General features: G+C 45.6%; 1 protein-coding gene across 1 annotated transcript in view; it reads right to left on the reverse strand.

Moving 5' to 3' along the window:
• rapgefl1 (Rap guanine nucleotide exchange factor (GEF)-like 1) overlaps window positions 1–13057 on the reverse strand; it is a 61035-nt gene extending 47978 nt beyond the window's left edge. The window contains 3 exon segments of the mRNA XM_044181537.1: window positions 10628–10721; window positions 10724–10931; window positions 12003–13057. Coding sequence (XP_044037472.1) covers window positions 10628–10721; window positions 10724–10931; window positions 12003–12205 — 505 coding nt within the window. The 5' untranslated portion in view covers window positions 12206–13057.
• Window positions 13058–15630: the final 2573 nt, after the last annotated feature.

The raw sequence follows: 15630 nt of genomic DNA on the forward strand, positions 1-15630 counted from the left end.
CATTTAGCTGGTTAGCTTACACAGTTGCTTGCATTTTCAAACCTCATGTTTCACTTTTAACATGACAAGGTAAAAGTCTTTTAAAGATCAGGACAAAGCGGCTAACGTTTAGCCTAAACTCTGTTAGCATCCAGGACCAGCTTCCACAAACAGCGACCTGCGACCCCCAGCTCTTAAGCTAGCTAGCAGTTACACACAACTAAGCAGTAAAGACTTCACACAGTAGAAATGTTGTTTACATTCAGCTTCACAGCGTGACACACCTGAACACCTGCCTGCCTCAACACGCCTGCACCTGAGTGTGTGTGTGTTATGTACTTTTGTGGAAGCTTATCGTTTTACCTGCGAGGCAGCTGTTTACACACACACACACACACACACACAGTGATAATATTATGGGCTGGGAGACGTGTGTCGCCCATAGCAACCTCTAACTGACTGTTGGTGTTTTTCCGAAGCTTTATAAACTCTCTAAAAAGTGACAAAGACGGCTGAACAACGTGGAGAAAATAAATGATGTGTGATAAAAGTGCAGCGGTAATATGAGATATGATCAAAACAACTTTTTTTAACGAAAATATAATAATAAAAGGACAAAACGCTCCCATGATCAACATGTCCATGGGAGCGTTTGCAGGACGTGATTAAAGAAGGGCGGGTGTGTGTGTGTGTGTGTGTACACACATACAATTATTTTTTTTATTTTTTTAAATCCTCACTGAGCGACACACCCTCACACACGCTCTCTCATTGGCCAGGATTTCAAAACAAACTCTCTAAGTGCATCATGGGAAACCAGCAGTGTTTTAAACCAGTACGCCCCAGCGACACCCCCCCCCAGGACCGGAGCTGCGCTGTGAAGTGGGTTTGTTCGTAGCGGCCGCAGTCGGGATCGCAGCTTCCTGGTTCATCACGTGACCCAAAAAGACTTTTCTGAGCGTCACAAAGCAGCGAAATGACTCTTCGTTTTATCCGTTTGATCCAATCGGTTCAATAACATTTGTGTGAAGTCCAGAGGAGCCGTCTGATTCAATTATTTAAGACTCTACTGAGCATGCTCTGTGGGCCCAAAAAGGATCTTACTACAGATTAAAGCTGCAACAACCGATTATTTACATTTTCTGTTGATTATTTCCTCCATTAATCAATTAATTGTCCAAGGTGACGTCTTCAAATGTCTCAAAAGACTCAAAGAGATTCAGGAAATCTGAGGCGCCAGAGAAAAGATGACATCGAGAGAGATATCTATTGATCAATAATCAGCGCAGTGATATATATGTCTGAGTTCATTTAGAAGCAGTGTGTCATCACAGTTGATTTTTTACATCGTAAAACGTCCCAAACACGACAGACCCGTGTAAACCACGTGTAAGGATCCATATCAGACATATTGGTTTATGTGGAAAAACACCTATCAGCCAGTTTACTGATCAACGAGCACAAACGCAACCGCTTCACCCTCAAAACGGGAAAAACCAGGATTATCTGTAGGATTCGTCACATAATGATTTCCTGGTGATGAAATTATAATCTTTCACATCTTCGTATTTCCTCAACACTGACGTGTGATCCAGAATTTCATGTCACCAAAAAAAAAAACTGTTTTTGGCAGAAGCTGAATCAAAGTGTGTGTCGTGTTAGTGAGTACTTATGTAGGTGTGTGTGAGAAGAGTGTGCACGCACAAGCACGTGTGTGTGTGTGTGTGTGTGTGGCGCTCCCAGCTCGAGCAGGTAAAACCAGACAGGTGAGAATCCGCGATCACTGCACGTAAGAAACGACAAAACACGAAGAACATCAGAACAAACACCGAGCTGAAAGACCGACGTTTAAATTCAGAAAACAAACTTAATGTGAGGCCGACTTTCTGACTGTGTGTGTGTGTGGTGTGTGTGTGTGTTGTGGGTGTGTGTGTTGTGTGTGTGTGTGTTGTGGGTGTGACGCAGACATAAAGAGCTAAAATAAAAGCTGGATATGGGTCACACTGACTGGAGAGGATCAACAGGCTCAGGCTCTGCAGTAATTAAATATGAAGCACGGTGTAATTTTCAGGCTGTGGAGACAAAAACACATCAGATCGGGACGACGTGGATTCAGACTCAGAGTTTGACCTCCTCTCTCCGACGGAGACGTGAAGACGCTCTCGTCACTCGTGCGTTTAACGCCTCTTTATATATTTGTTAATTGGCTCGTTGGCTTACAGGTAGCATTACAGCTAATGTTACCTACGCTAACCGTAGCAAGAAAGTCGATTCCCCTGACCTTCGAGCAAATTCAAAGCTTGTGAAATGTTTGGAAAAAGGGGAACGTAGCATGCTAACGCTAACCCCCCCCATAACCTGACCACCACAGACCCGCTCTACTAAATCGGAAAACTTAATAGTAATTTAACAAAAAAGTAGAGATTGTTCAACATTTAACAAGCTTGCTAACGGCCTAGCTAACTGCTTGATCTGTTAGCTGACGTCGCATCAGCAGTAGCTTAGCACCTCTAATGTTATGTTAGCTTCATGTCCTGTTAGCTGACAATGAACTGCCAGTAACTGAACACAGCTAATGTTATGTTAGCTTAACTGTGCCCTCTTTTGCCGAAGTTAAACTGCTAGTAGCTTAACACTGCCAGTGTTATGTTAGCTTTGTATCCTGCTAGCTGACATTAGTTTACCGGTAGTTTAGCACTTCTGATGTTATATTAGCTTTGTGTCCTACCAACTGACATTGGACTGCTAGTAGTTTAGCACCGCTTATGTTAGCTTTGTGTCCTGTTAGCTGACGTTGAACTTCTGGTGGTTTAGCACCACTAATGTTAGCTTAGCTATGTGACTTGTTTGTTGACGTTAGATTGCCAGCGCTACTGCCCCATTACTGCTAATTAGCACATAAATGTCTCTCCCCCTTTTTCAAGCATTTGAAAAGTTAGAATTAGCGAGTTTACAAGTGGTACATTTGTAGTCCATAAATTGGTGCCTCTAAAGGTCCAGATTTATTAAGGCATATCAAATTTGGTGATTAGCGCCACCTCCTGACAATAATAGGAAACATTATCGAGAGAGCTTGCTAAAGTTAGCCCTCCAGAACATTATTAAATTCTCTCGACTTCGGTGGGGAAAGTTTTCACGCTTGGCACCGCTGTGCATTCGCAGTGACGTGATGACCCTTCCTTCTGTTATAGTTTCCTTGTACAGAAACAGGAAGGACACAAAAAAAACTATTTCTTTATTCTTTTCTGTAACAGGATCAGAAATTAAGCAAGAAATGCTCTTTTTAAAGTTCATAAAATAACTGCTAAAATGCTTCTGTCACACTCACATTTCATCGTCACACATCGCTGCGACTATCTGCCCCCTCTGGGCCACCGTAGGAAATGCTGTTCGTGTGGTGGAAAGATTTTTTTTGATCAGAAAACAGTCGAACATGAAGCCTGAAGCAGCAGAAGATCGGTAAGACTCACTGAAACACAAACAAAACTCTGTGCTGCATGATCATGATCGAGTTTCTCATAATTATGAGATTATAATAAATGACTGTTTTTACTTTTGTGATAAAATCTTTGAAGCGTTGATCTGTTACACACAGTAACAGCAGTACAAGAGGGGAAAAGTTATTGGCATTACTAACATTAGCTAACGTTAGCCACTGTAAGCTAGTGGTCATACCGGACCAAGTACTTCACTGCAAACTTTTCATTTGTAAGAGGAAGATTGTGATTTCTTCTTTCAAAAGTTGCATAGTGTCATTATTCTTCTCTGACGAATCATTTAAAACTTTAATTTTCAAATTTATTAGAGCTCGAAACATTTCCAAAGATCTTAAATCTGTCGGGTTGAATTTTGGGGGGAATGCGTCTTGTGTTTGAATCGCAGAGCTTCAATGACAAACTGCAACGACGTGATGCAGAACATGTGTTTTTAATCAAGATCTCCAGGAGCTTCCTGGGGATATTTCGTCGGCTTTTCTCCCCTCGGAGTCTGAACACGGCGTCCACAGTTTGTTTCTCCTCTAACAGGACAGTCAGTTCAGATCCATAATTTATCAGCTTTGACTCATTCTGTGAAAAAGTGTCAAAGCGAACAGTTTGGTCTCCGCAGCATGACGACGACAGCAGCTGCACGTTTCATCGGTTTCATTTTCTGCTGCAGGATCATCCTGAACATTCCTGCCAACGAGGTTTTATCTTTGTCTTTACTGCGTGCTGATTTATGGCCAAAAAAAGTGACTTTATCTCCATCAGTGTGCAATGAATAATTCAATTATCACACGGGAGTCTCTGTGTTTTAGAAAGAGGTAAGCACGGGTGAATCTGATATTAAAAGGCGAGAATATTTCCTGTTTCCCGACTCCTAAATGACGACTTTCTGTTAAGTTTTTCTCACGAATGCAACAAAGAGTGGATCTAACAGATCTGACAGCAGCAAAAAGAATTGACTTTCATATTTGGATATTTTTTTATTACAATACAGACAAAATAGATATATAATATATCTACAGATATTTATATGTCTGTGCAGGTGTATGTATTTGTACATGTATACACACGTGTTTGTCTTGTTGCTTGTTAAACTATAGATTAAAAAAAAAAAAAAAAAAGGATGATAAAATAAGTCGAAAACTGGCCGAAAGGTTTTGTTTGCTCTTCATCATCACATGCTGGATGTTTACATCCTCAGAGGGTCAGGTGACTGTTTAGGGGTTGAATGGAAATGTTCGAGACCCTTTCCGGCTGCGTTTTAATTGATGGATGTCAGTGTTTTAGATTCACGTGTATTCAAAACAAGCTTAAACAATTAGTTAATTCATCAATTAGTCGATCAGCAGAAAATTAACAGGCAGCTTTCTTTGTTGTGTGTTGTCTTTTTTAAGAAAAATGTCCCAAAGTGCACTGGTTCCAGCGTCTATAATAAGACTGAAACCTTCATGGACTCGACCTCTTCCAGACTTCCATGAAGGAAAAGTGAAAATATTTGGGTTTTGGACTGTTGGGTGAACAAAACAAGACATTTTAATACATCAGCTAGTCGCAGCCTTAATTAAACGACACGTTTTTAAACTCTGTGACTTTTATTCTTAAGACCCAGCAGCTGATTTTATTTAAACTGTCTTTCACGTTATTGTTTTTAGTATTTAATTTTTATTTACATTTCAAACTAACATCTCTTTTCATACTGTTTTCTTGTATTAGTCTCCAAGTGTTTTCGTGTTTCATTTGTCTCATTATCAGCCACCTGTAAAGCACACTGAGCTGCACTAAGCTGCTATACAAATAAAGTTTGATTGATTGACTTTGGCTACGTCCAAACCCAGCCTTCTGTCTCATGTTAAAACCCAACCAGTCCCTCCAGTTTAAATTCCTCAGCTCACCAGTTAATTCTCCTAAACCGGGTGACCCGCGGACCAATCAGCCGCAGGGTTTCTAACCAGCTTCTCAGGTGTGAAAACGCCCTGCAGCCTGAATTTGACGACGCAGATGCTTCACGTGTTTCGGAGAGGTCGAGTCCATTAAGGTTTCAGTCAAACGCTTCCCCCTCTGGACCACATCGGCCTCTGAAAACCAGTTCTCTGAAGCACAGCCCGACCAATCAGAGAGCTTCAAACTGACAGAAGACAGTCAGATTTAAACATGTTAAAATGGAAGAAATAAACAAACTAGGGCTGAAACATTTAGTTGATTCACTGATCGACAGAAAATTAATCATTAAAGTCATCTCTGATGTCAGTTTCTCAAAAGTTTTTCTCTGTTTAATATCTCAGCAAACTGAATCTCTTTGGGGTTTTGGACTGTTGGTCGGACAAAACAAGACATTTGAAGACGACAAAGAAGAAGAAAATAATCTGCAGATTGGCAAAATATCCCGATTTATTAAAGTGGCTATAATGTATATATACCAATGTATGAAGTGACAGTGTGTCGGTGTCTCTGGTAGCGAATCGTCATCATCTCCGCTCGGCTTTACGGAGCTTCATAGAGACTTTCAGCTCGTTGTTTATCTGTTGCCGTCCTGGTTCGCTCTCAGCTCTCAGAGCGTCGTTTCCAGAGAAGAAGAAGCTGTAAAAAGCCTCTGAACACGAGCCGCTGAGCAGCAAACAGCAGACAGACGCAGCCAGAGAGCAGCTGGTGAACTTAGTGGAGCGTTTAGCAGCTAAAGAGCATGCCTTAAGGACATGAAGCCCTGGATGACCTGCAACCTTCTGATGTTAAACTCAGACAAAACTGAAGTTATTGTACTTGGTCCCAAACACGTCCGAGACACATTATCTAAAGATATAGTTACACTAGATGGCATTGCCCTGGCCTCCAGCAGCACCGTAAGGAACCTCGGAGTTATCTTTGATCAGGATTCATCCTTTAACTCCCACATGAAGCAAACTTCAAGGACTGCCTTGTTTCACCTACGTAACATTGCAAAAATCAGGCACATCCTGTCTCAAAATGATGCCGAAAAACTAGTGCATGCATTTGTTACTTCTAGGCTGGACTATTGCAGTTCTTTATTATCAGGCTGCCTGAATAAGTCCCTTAAGACTCTCCAGTAGATCCAGAATGCTGCAGCACGTGTACTGACAAGAACCAGGAAAAGAGATCATATTTCTCCAATATTAGCTTCTCTGCACTGGCTCCCTGTAAAATCCAGAATAGAGTTTAAAATCCTTCTCCTCACCTACAAAGCTCTTAATGGTCAGGCACCATCGTATCTTTAAGATCTCATAATACCTTATTCCCCGACTAGAACACTGTGCTCCCAGGATGCAGGGTTATTTGTGGTTCCTAGAGTCTCCAAAAGTTAAATGGGAGCCAGAGCCTTCAGTTATCAAGCTCCTCTCCTGTGGAACCAGGTCCCAGTTTGGGTTCGGGAGGCAGACACCATCTCCACATTTAAGAGTAGGATTAAGACTTTCCTCCTTGATAAAGCTTATAGTTAGGGCTGGCTCAGGTGAGTCCTGAACCATCCCTTAGCTATGCTGCAATAGGCCTAGACTGCCCGGTGACTTCCCATGATGCACCTCTTTCCTCTCTCCTCCTCTCCCTCTCCGTCTGTATGCATTTTTATCCCATTACTGCATGTTACTAACTCGACATCTTCTCTCTCCCGTAGTTCTGTGCTTTCTCGTCTCTCTCCTCTCTCCTTCTGTCGCTTTCAGCAGGTATTTCTGCCTCCGGAGCTGCAGAGTCTGGATCTGTGGTTGTGGGCCACCTGCTGCCCCCGTGTTCCTGCAGAGTCTGGATCTGTGGTTGTGGGCCGCCTGCTGCCCCGTGTTCCTGCAGAGTCTGGATCTGTGGTTGTGGGCCGCCTGCTGCCCCGTGTTCCTGCAGAGTCTGGATCTGTGGTTGTGGGCCACCTGCTGCCCCCGTGTTCCTGCAGAGTCTGGATCTGTGGTTGTGGGCCACCTGCTGCCCCCGTGTTCCTGCAGAGTCTGGATCTGTGGTTGTGGGCCGCCTGCTGCCCCCGTGTTCCTGCAGAGTCTGGATCTGTGGTTGTGGGCCGCCTGCTGCCCCTGTGTTCCTGCAGAGTCTGGATCTGTGGTTGTGGGCCGCCTGCTGCCCCCGTGTTCCTGCAGAGTCTGGATCTGTGGTTGCTGCTACAGTTGTTGTTATTGGCTCCGTTACTGATGCTGACATTATTATTCCTATTAATAAGTAATTAAGTCCTATTATTACCACTACAATTACATTATTATTATTATTTTAAAATTCTACGTGGACTTTGCACTGTGCTCCCCTCCCTCCCCCCTCCGAGGGAGTTTTAGCTGCGCAGACTGTCGCGACATTAACAACATATCAACATTAAAGTTTTATATGACAGCAACCTCACAGCTTCACTGTGCTGAAGCTCCTCAGACACAAACTGTTAACTGAATATTAACGGGAGATGCGTTGCATAACACTAATGTGTCCAAAACCACACACACACACACACCCACCCACACACTAACACACACACTAACATAACGAGCTGGTAATAATGCATCCTTTGTGAGAGTTTAACAAGAAGGAAGTGCTGGATTATTCATGAATGTGACGAGTGCAGATAAAAGTAACAGTGGGACATCTTCATTACTTAATAAATGGGTGTTTGAGTGTGTTTTCTACTAAAATCCATGTAACACCTTGTGCTCCGCAGCGTTTCAGGATTTCCTCCCGCAGATCAGAAAAGGCAGAACGTAAACTAAACCTAAACATCTGCCGAGTGTTCGTCTGCAGCCGTTTGAAAATAAACTGGAAACACTTCCGTCGATCGCACAGTTACACAACAGAGAGGAAAAGCTGAGAGCTGCTGCAGACGTTACAACGATGGAGACAAAACCATATTTATATCTGAAGATCTCACTCTCACTTCACACCGTCAAACATAATAAAGCCATTAATCAGATCTCTTTACGGTTATCAATACACAGTGAAATGTGCCAAAAGGTGAGTGTTTCTATGGAAGTTCGGTATTCATGTTAAATTATGTTTAAGCATGCTAACCAGCAAGCTAGCCAGCACGTTGCTATCACGTGCAGCTCGCTGCTCAGTCCACCAAGCGAGCAACAAAGCGTCCACTGCTATCTGAAATATTTTACATCAAAATATTTTATCACATATTTATATCAGGCAGGCAGCAATCAGTGCTAACATATTTTAAATTTTAGAGTATTTGAAGATATTTTACGATTCTTTTTTTTTTTATTTATTTGTGGATTTAGAAGCCTTTTTATTTCAGAATTGTTTCAGTACTTTTTTAAAATGTTTCTTTTTGTTGTTTTTGTTCTAAAATGCTTTATTTTAAAACATTTCACAACATATTTATATAATGCAGGCAGCAATAAAACGTCTTTTTCAAGGTTTTTTTAATTCGTATTTATCTAAAATGCTTTACACCAATTTTACAATTATACAATAATTTAAATATTTTATATAATATTTGGGAGGGGGTTCAAAACATATGGCAATGAACACATTTTACCTTTTTTTTTTTTTTTTTTTTTTAAATATCCTATCGTTCCTTTTTTAATTTGTGTTTCTGGAAAAATACAATTCAAAGACCAAATGAAACGTAGACACAAACACACCCTGCAGCCTCTAACGGGCAGCAATCACTGCTGCGCACACACACACACACACACACACACACACACACTAAAGGCATGCAGGCAAACATTCCTGCAGGAACACATACGTACACGCATGCATGCACACCCACTTCAGCTGTAATAAGCAGGCTGCTTTTCTGAAAGAGGACGGCAGCGATTATGTAACCACACACACACACACACACACACAGACACACACACACACACACACACACACACACACACACACTGAGGCTGCAGTCTGCATGGTATAAACTATAAACTCAACATCCTCCTGCAGAAAACAGGCTGAACGTGAACTCGTCTCCGCTCTGAATCTCGGAGACGATATTTTGTCACAGAAACCGTCTGAACTCGAGGCGAGACGCCGAGGACGAATCCTAAAATGTCAAATTCAATTAGCTCTCCTCACTTCTCCCGCAGCAGCTGCCCTTTCTCTTTTGCACGCAACACGTCTTCGGCCCCAAATACGAATTAAATCTACGGCTGCAACTAACAATTACTTTCACTATCAATCAGCCTGCTGGTTATTGTCTTGTCCGTCATTTGTTTGGTCTATAATGTGTCATGGAGACGATGAAAAACGTCAGAGTTGTCAAAGGCGACGTCGTCAGATGTTTTGTTTTTGTTTAACCCAAAGATGTGACACCGAAGTATTCATAGTATCCGCTGCATTGCTGTTACAGGAGGGAAACCTGGTTTGACTTTTCAGTAAGAAAGTAAAACATCTTTGGTTTTTAGCGTTTCCGTTTTAGAGCTAAAACAATTGACCGTTCGTTAGCTTAGCAACAGTAACAGTCAGTGTTTGTATTTCTGTACTATGTTATACACGGAGCTGTAGTCGGAGCGATGATCTGTACACGGGAGTTTCCAAAACCAAAAACACGAGCAAAGCCGTAAAGCAACTACATTATATTTTAGGGTTACAGGTTCTTCAGGACTGAAACCGGTCCTGGATGCTAACAGAGTTTAAGCTAACATCAACTGCTACAGTCCCGATTTTTATTAAATTTAGCGAAGCTTACGCTCCAACAACTCTAGCCAACGTTAGCCGGAAACTCATCAGTTAGTCTTCGTCCTAAAAAGACGTTTCTCTCTTGTAACGTTAAAATGGAAACGCGCTGTTTGAAGATGTGAACGCGCGTGTGTAAGCTAAGCTAACAGCCCATTCGTTCAAGTCAACGCGTCCACTTCCTGCCAGCTAAAACCTTTCACCTCTCGCAGCTTATTAGGACTTTGTGACTGATGCAAGTTATAATCAAAACCGCGGCTCTGGTGATTTGAAAACTGCGATCGAAATTTCGATATAAAAACTAGGGATCAAGTTTTTCTCAATCCGAGTCCTTTAATATTCGGCATCTGCCTGTACAGAGTCCGATGCGACACTTATATTTACCTAAATGTTGATTAAATACGTATCTGACGTGCTGACAGCTGTAGCTACGAATGTTAATGATATTTTGTAAAACTGGTCACAAGCAGCAGGTGCGACCTCCTCTGGCGGCCATGTTGGACGTCTACAGAAACACGTGACACAAACAGAAAGCTTTAGCGTCTTACCTGTGCAGTGGCCGTGACGTTTTCCCGCCACGCTGTCCAGCACGGCGAGGGTCAGGTTGTCCGGTGTGTCGGGAGGAAGAGGCGTCCCTCCCCCCTCCTCCTCCTCCTCCTCCTCCTCCCTCCCCCGCTGCTGCTGGTCTCTGTGATCAGGCTGGCCTCGGAGCTCTGCTCGTCGCTGGACAGAGACGGACTGCGGACGTCTCCTCCTCCAGAACCAGAACCGGAGCCGTTGGCGCTGCTGGGCAGCGTCACCAGACCGGTCCCTGTGGCTGAGGGCCAGGAGGGGGGGTCCTCACTGTCGGGGCTGCGGGGGGTCAAAGGTCAAAGTTTAAAGTTTGTTTATTCAGCAGAGTTAATCAAGAACGGAGGAAACGTTTCTCCCACTCTCTGCCGTGACGCAGGTGAACTACACCTGCAACTAGCGAGCGATTTCGTCATCGAATTGAAACAATTAATCCAACAGCCGATCAGCAGTAAATCAATCAGCAACTAGTTTGATAATCGATTAGTTCCAGCAGCTACAGTGTCTCAGGTTTTATTTCACAGTGAATATTTGTGTTTTGGAACAACACGTTTGAAGACGAAGCTGTTTCGACATTTTATTGACCGAACGATTTATCAGAGTCAAGAAAATGATTATTAGTTGAGCCCCGTTTTGCTGATAATTTGTATTGATCGTCTCTGGCCGGGCTCACTGCGGACAGATCCTTGGTGATGACTGGCTTCCTGATCTGTGGTGCTTTATGGGAAATGTAGGAGTTTTTTTTTTTTTTTTGGAGTATTCATATTAAAAAGGACTAAAACTCAGGATCTCTCCACCTCTGCTGGACTGATTCGGACCGTTCTTTAAAATCTGACTCTTTAGAGACCCCCAACTTTATGGAGATGTGATACTAAATCACTGGAGTGCCCCTTTATTATTATTATTAGGCCGGAACCAACCAAGGAATTGAGGCAAACTGGTAAATCTGGACCACAAAGCTGGATCCCATGGACGGATTATCAAGAGAGCAAAGCTGGCAGCTGCCCTGCGGCCCAAAACCTGTTAGGGTTTACCTGTAATCCAGCAGTGGGTTGCACCTTTAAAGACATTTCCTAATCTCAGGTCTCTTCTGGAATGATAAAATGTTTGCGCGGGACAAAACCAACGTTTGAATCCAGTGTTTCCGAGTTTCAGAGTTTATGTTGGTATGTTTGAAGTCAACACAAACATGGGGCCAGTCCGGCTCAGTTTTGCTCAGGGGCCCCCCCTTACAGGTTAATCCGGGCACGTCCGGGTCAGGTTCAGCAGCCAAAGTAGGTTTACATTTTTGTACTTTTGTCATTTTAAGTGTTAATTGTTAAACAAAACGACCCCCCCCCCACCCGCTCTCACCTGAACACCTCCCGGGCCTGACCGCTCTCCGGTGACGTCTCCCTGAAGAAGGGCACGACCCGGGACAGGCTGGCCCTGCGGCGGGACGCCCCGGTCCCCCCGCTGGCCTTGTCCGACACCCCGCCAACAAAGCCCCCGGCCCGGGTCAGCGCCGTGGTCTGCTTCTTCAGGAACTTCTCCAGCGGTTTCATCCCCGCCGGCATGGTGGGACCCTGGATGGGACCCTGGGTGGGGGGGCAGAGATACGCTGGTGGGTTGAAGGGGTGTTTAAAGGATGGTGATGCAGAGACAAGAGTTTGGGGAGAGGAGGAGGAGGAGGGGGGGCGATGGCTCCTACATCATACAGCCCCCGCAGCTCGGGGTGGGCAGGTGTGAGCGGACCCTCCGGGGGCTCTGGACGGCTGCTCTGGAGGAACAACCCGATCTTTAACCCATTTGTCGGGGTGCAGGTGCTGGTGGAGGCGGGCGGTAGAGATATCACCGCGGTACTAAATAAAACCTCCGGGAGACCTGCTCCTGTGTGGCCGCAGCCCTCGGCCGCTCCTCCCCGGCTGCACCGCGTCCTCCTCCTCTTCTGCGGCCGCCGCGTAAACACCGAGCGACGGCGGGGCCGGGACCGGGACCGGGCGCCGTAAACCCTGAGAATATGATCCCCCAAACTGGGTTCTCCTCCTTTCGGCCCGGTGCCTCTGTAGCTGTCCGGTGATTCGGTGTCTGCGCTGGATCACCAGCGGCGGATTCCTGCGCGAGATCTCCGAGATTAACTGCGGATGAATGATCGACGATAAGAGGGCTGGTTTGTTTTTGGTTTTTTTTTTACCTCCGCGCACACCTGGAGGAAAAACCCGCCCGGGCCGGTGCGTTTGGGTGTTGTAGGTTTTCTCAGCAGCGGTGTTTTTCTCAGGTCAGATACTGCAGAGGCTCCGACAGTCTGCCTCACGGTCCCTCATCGGCTCGCCAACACACCGCCAGGCTCGCTCTGCCTCTCTCTCTCCTCCCTTTCTGCTAAATTAGTGGAATGAGAAGTGACTCGTAACATTCACACTCCTCCCTCCTCCTCCTCCCCCCTCCCTCCCCTCTCTGATCTGCTGCAGTTGCGCGCTCCCGGCACACGGACGGCACGGGCGCGCGCATGCACATCTACTTCCAGTGCTGTAAAATTGATGGAAATGGAAATATCCCTGACGACAAGGATCAGTAAATATGCATCAGTGCATTTACTCGAATTGCCGGTCTGTGACAAAAAAACAAAAAAAAAAACAGCCCGAGATTTTATCAATCACAGAAAATATTGATTTTAATACAACACCAGCAGAGGAAGTAGATCCTCCACAGAGTAAAAATACTCCATTAGCTCGGCGTTCAAAATGTACACAAGTATTATCAGCAAAATGTATTTAAAGTACCAAAAGTAAAACTAATCATTATACAAAATGGTCCCTTTCAGTGTTTATTATATATATATATATATATATATATATATATATATATATATATATATATATATATATATATATATATATATATATATATATATATGTGTAGTTTGGAGTCGCCTGCCAGGTGGCTGAGAGGAAAACTCTGTAGCTGCTTTCCCACCTAAAGCACCAGGAACTTTTATCGCCAGGAACTACTTTTCAAGGAACTAAAAGGTCCCTTCAGCCCGTTGTCGTCTGCGTTTCCACCGCGGCCTAAAGACCCGGGAAGATCAGGCAGAGTACGCCATTCGGTTACGCCCAATCACACAGCTGCGTAACTCTGCTGTTTTAACTCGTCACCTGCAGTTCAGCACGAGGACCTTTGCTTAGTTTAACCTGTGCGCTCTCACCTGTTTGAAACGCTGAGCTCACCGCTGTATAGCGGTCAAACCGCGAGCCGCTGCTTCCTCAGAGCGTGAATATTAGAATACGGCAACACGAGCGTTGCGAGTCTTTTTACGCATACAGCAGTGTGTACTTCTAAGAACAGCGACTGTACGCACATTTAGTTCCGCAGCTATTTATTAATCTGCAGAAATATAAATGTGCAAAACGCAGCGTTTGCGTGCTTCAGCAGGAGACGTGACGAGCGCTGCCGGTGGTCGCAAACACGGAAACACGCCGGTCTGCAGCCGCCAGCTCACTTTAGCGCCCGCTTCATCTGAAAAACACGCTGGAAAACAAACGTCTCACGACATTAACGAGATGTCATTTCGTACGATCGCCAACCTTTATCTTACGGAACACCACGATTCTGCACCGTTAGCGGTTGGCTTTAGCATGTAGCTAACGTTAGCTTTTGGCTAGGGTAGCAATAGCATGACAGTTAGCCGATACAGCATTTAACAAGCAGCGTGTGATTTACCTTCAACCGACTGGTCATGCGTTTTCGTGTCTTCCACCGCGGCGTCAACAGCGCAGTAGCTGAGCCGCTGCGCCAGAGAAGGCCGGCCTGTGACCCGGCAACGCGTCGATCCCGACGGTCAAACCACCGCTGCTCCGCCGGTCGGAGCACGACCAATCAGAAATGTTCAAAATGTTCAGGGACCTTTTGGGGGGTAAAATAATGTCCCCGGATGTTAATTTAGACCCTGGTCCCTGCGGTGGAAACGCACCGAGTTCCTCCAAAGGTTCCTAGTTCCTGGGGAAAGTTCCTGCGGTGGAAACGCACCGAGTTCCTCCAAAGGTTCCTAGTCCCTGCGGTGGAAACACATCGAGTTCTTCCAAAGGTTCCTAGTCCCTGGGGAAAGTTCCTGCGGTGGAAACGCACCGAGTTCCTCCAAAGGTTCCTAGTTCCTGGGGAAAGTTCCTGCGGTGGAAACGCACCGAGTTCCTCCAAAGGTTCCTAGTCCCTGGGGAAATTTCCTGCGGTGGAAACGCACCGAGTTCCTCCCAAGGTTCCTAGTCCCTGCGGTGGAAACGCACCGAGTTCCTCCAAAGGTTCCTAGTTCCTGGGGAAAGTTCCTGCTGTGGAAACGCACCGAGTTCCTTCCAAGGTTCCTAGTCCCTGGGGAAAGTTCCTGCGGTGGAAACGCACCGAGTTCCTCCCAAGGTTCCTAGTCCCTGCGGTGGAAACGCACCGAGTTCCTCCAAAGGTTCCTAGTTCCTGGGGAAAGTTCCTGCGGTGGAAACACACCGAGTTCCTCCCAAGGTTCCTAGTCCCTGGGGAAAGTTCCTGCGGTGGAAACACACCGAGTTCCTCCCAAGGTTCCTAGTCCCTGCGGTGGAAACGCACCGAGTTCCTCCCAAGGTTCCTAGTCCCTGCGGTGGAAACGCACCGAGTTCCTCCCAAGGTTCCTAGTCCCTGCGGTGGAAACGCACCGAGTTCCTCCAAAGGTTCCTAGTCCCTGGGGAAAGTCCCTGCGGTGGAAACGCACCGAGTTCCTCCAAAGGTTCCTAGTCCCTGGGGAAAGTTCCTGCGGTGGAAACGCACCGAGTTCCTCCCAAGGTTCCTAGTCCCTGCGGTGGAAACGCACCGAGTTCCTCCCAAGGTTCCTAGTCCCTGGGGAAAGTTCCTGCGGTGGAAACGCACCGAGTTCCTCCCAAGGTTCCTAGTCCCTGCGGTGGAAACGCACCGAGTTCCTCCCAAGGTTCCTAGTCCCTGGGGAAAGTTCCTGCGGTGGAAACGCACCGAGTTCCTCCAAAGGTTC

The sequence above is a fragment of the Siniperca chuatsi genome, linkage group LG21 (assembly GCF_020085105.1).
Source record: "Siniperca chuatsi isolate FFG_IHB_CAS linkage group LG21, ASM2008510v1, whole genome shotgun sequence".
Taxonomy (NCBI): domain Eukaryota; kingdom Metazoa; phylum Chordata; class Actinopteri; order Centrarchiformes; family Sinipercidae; genus Siniperca; species Siniperca chuatsi.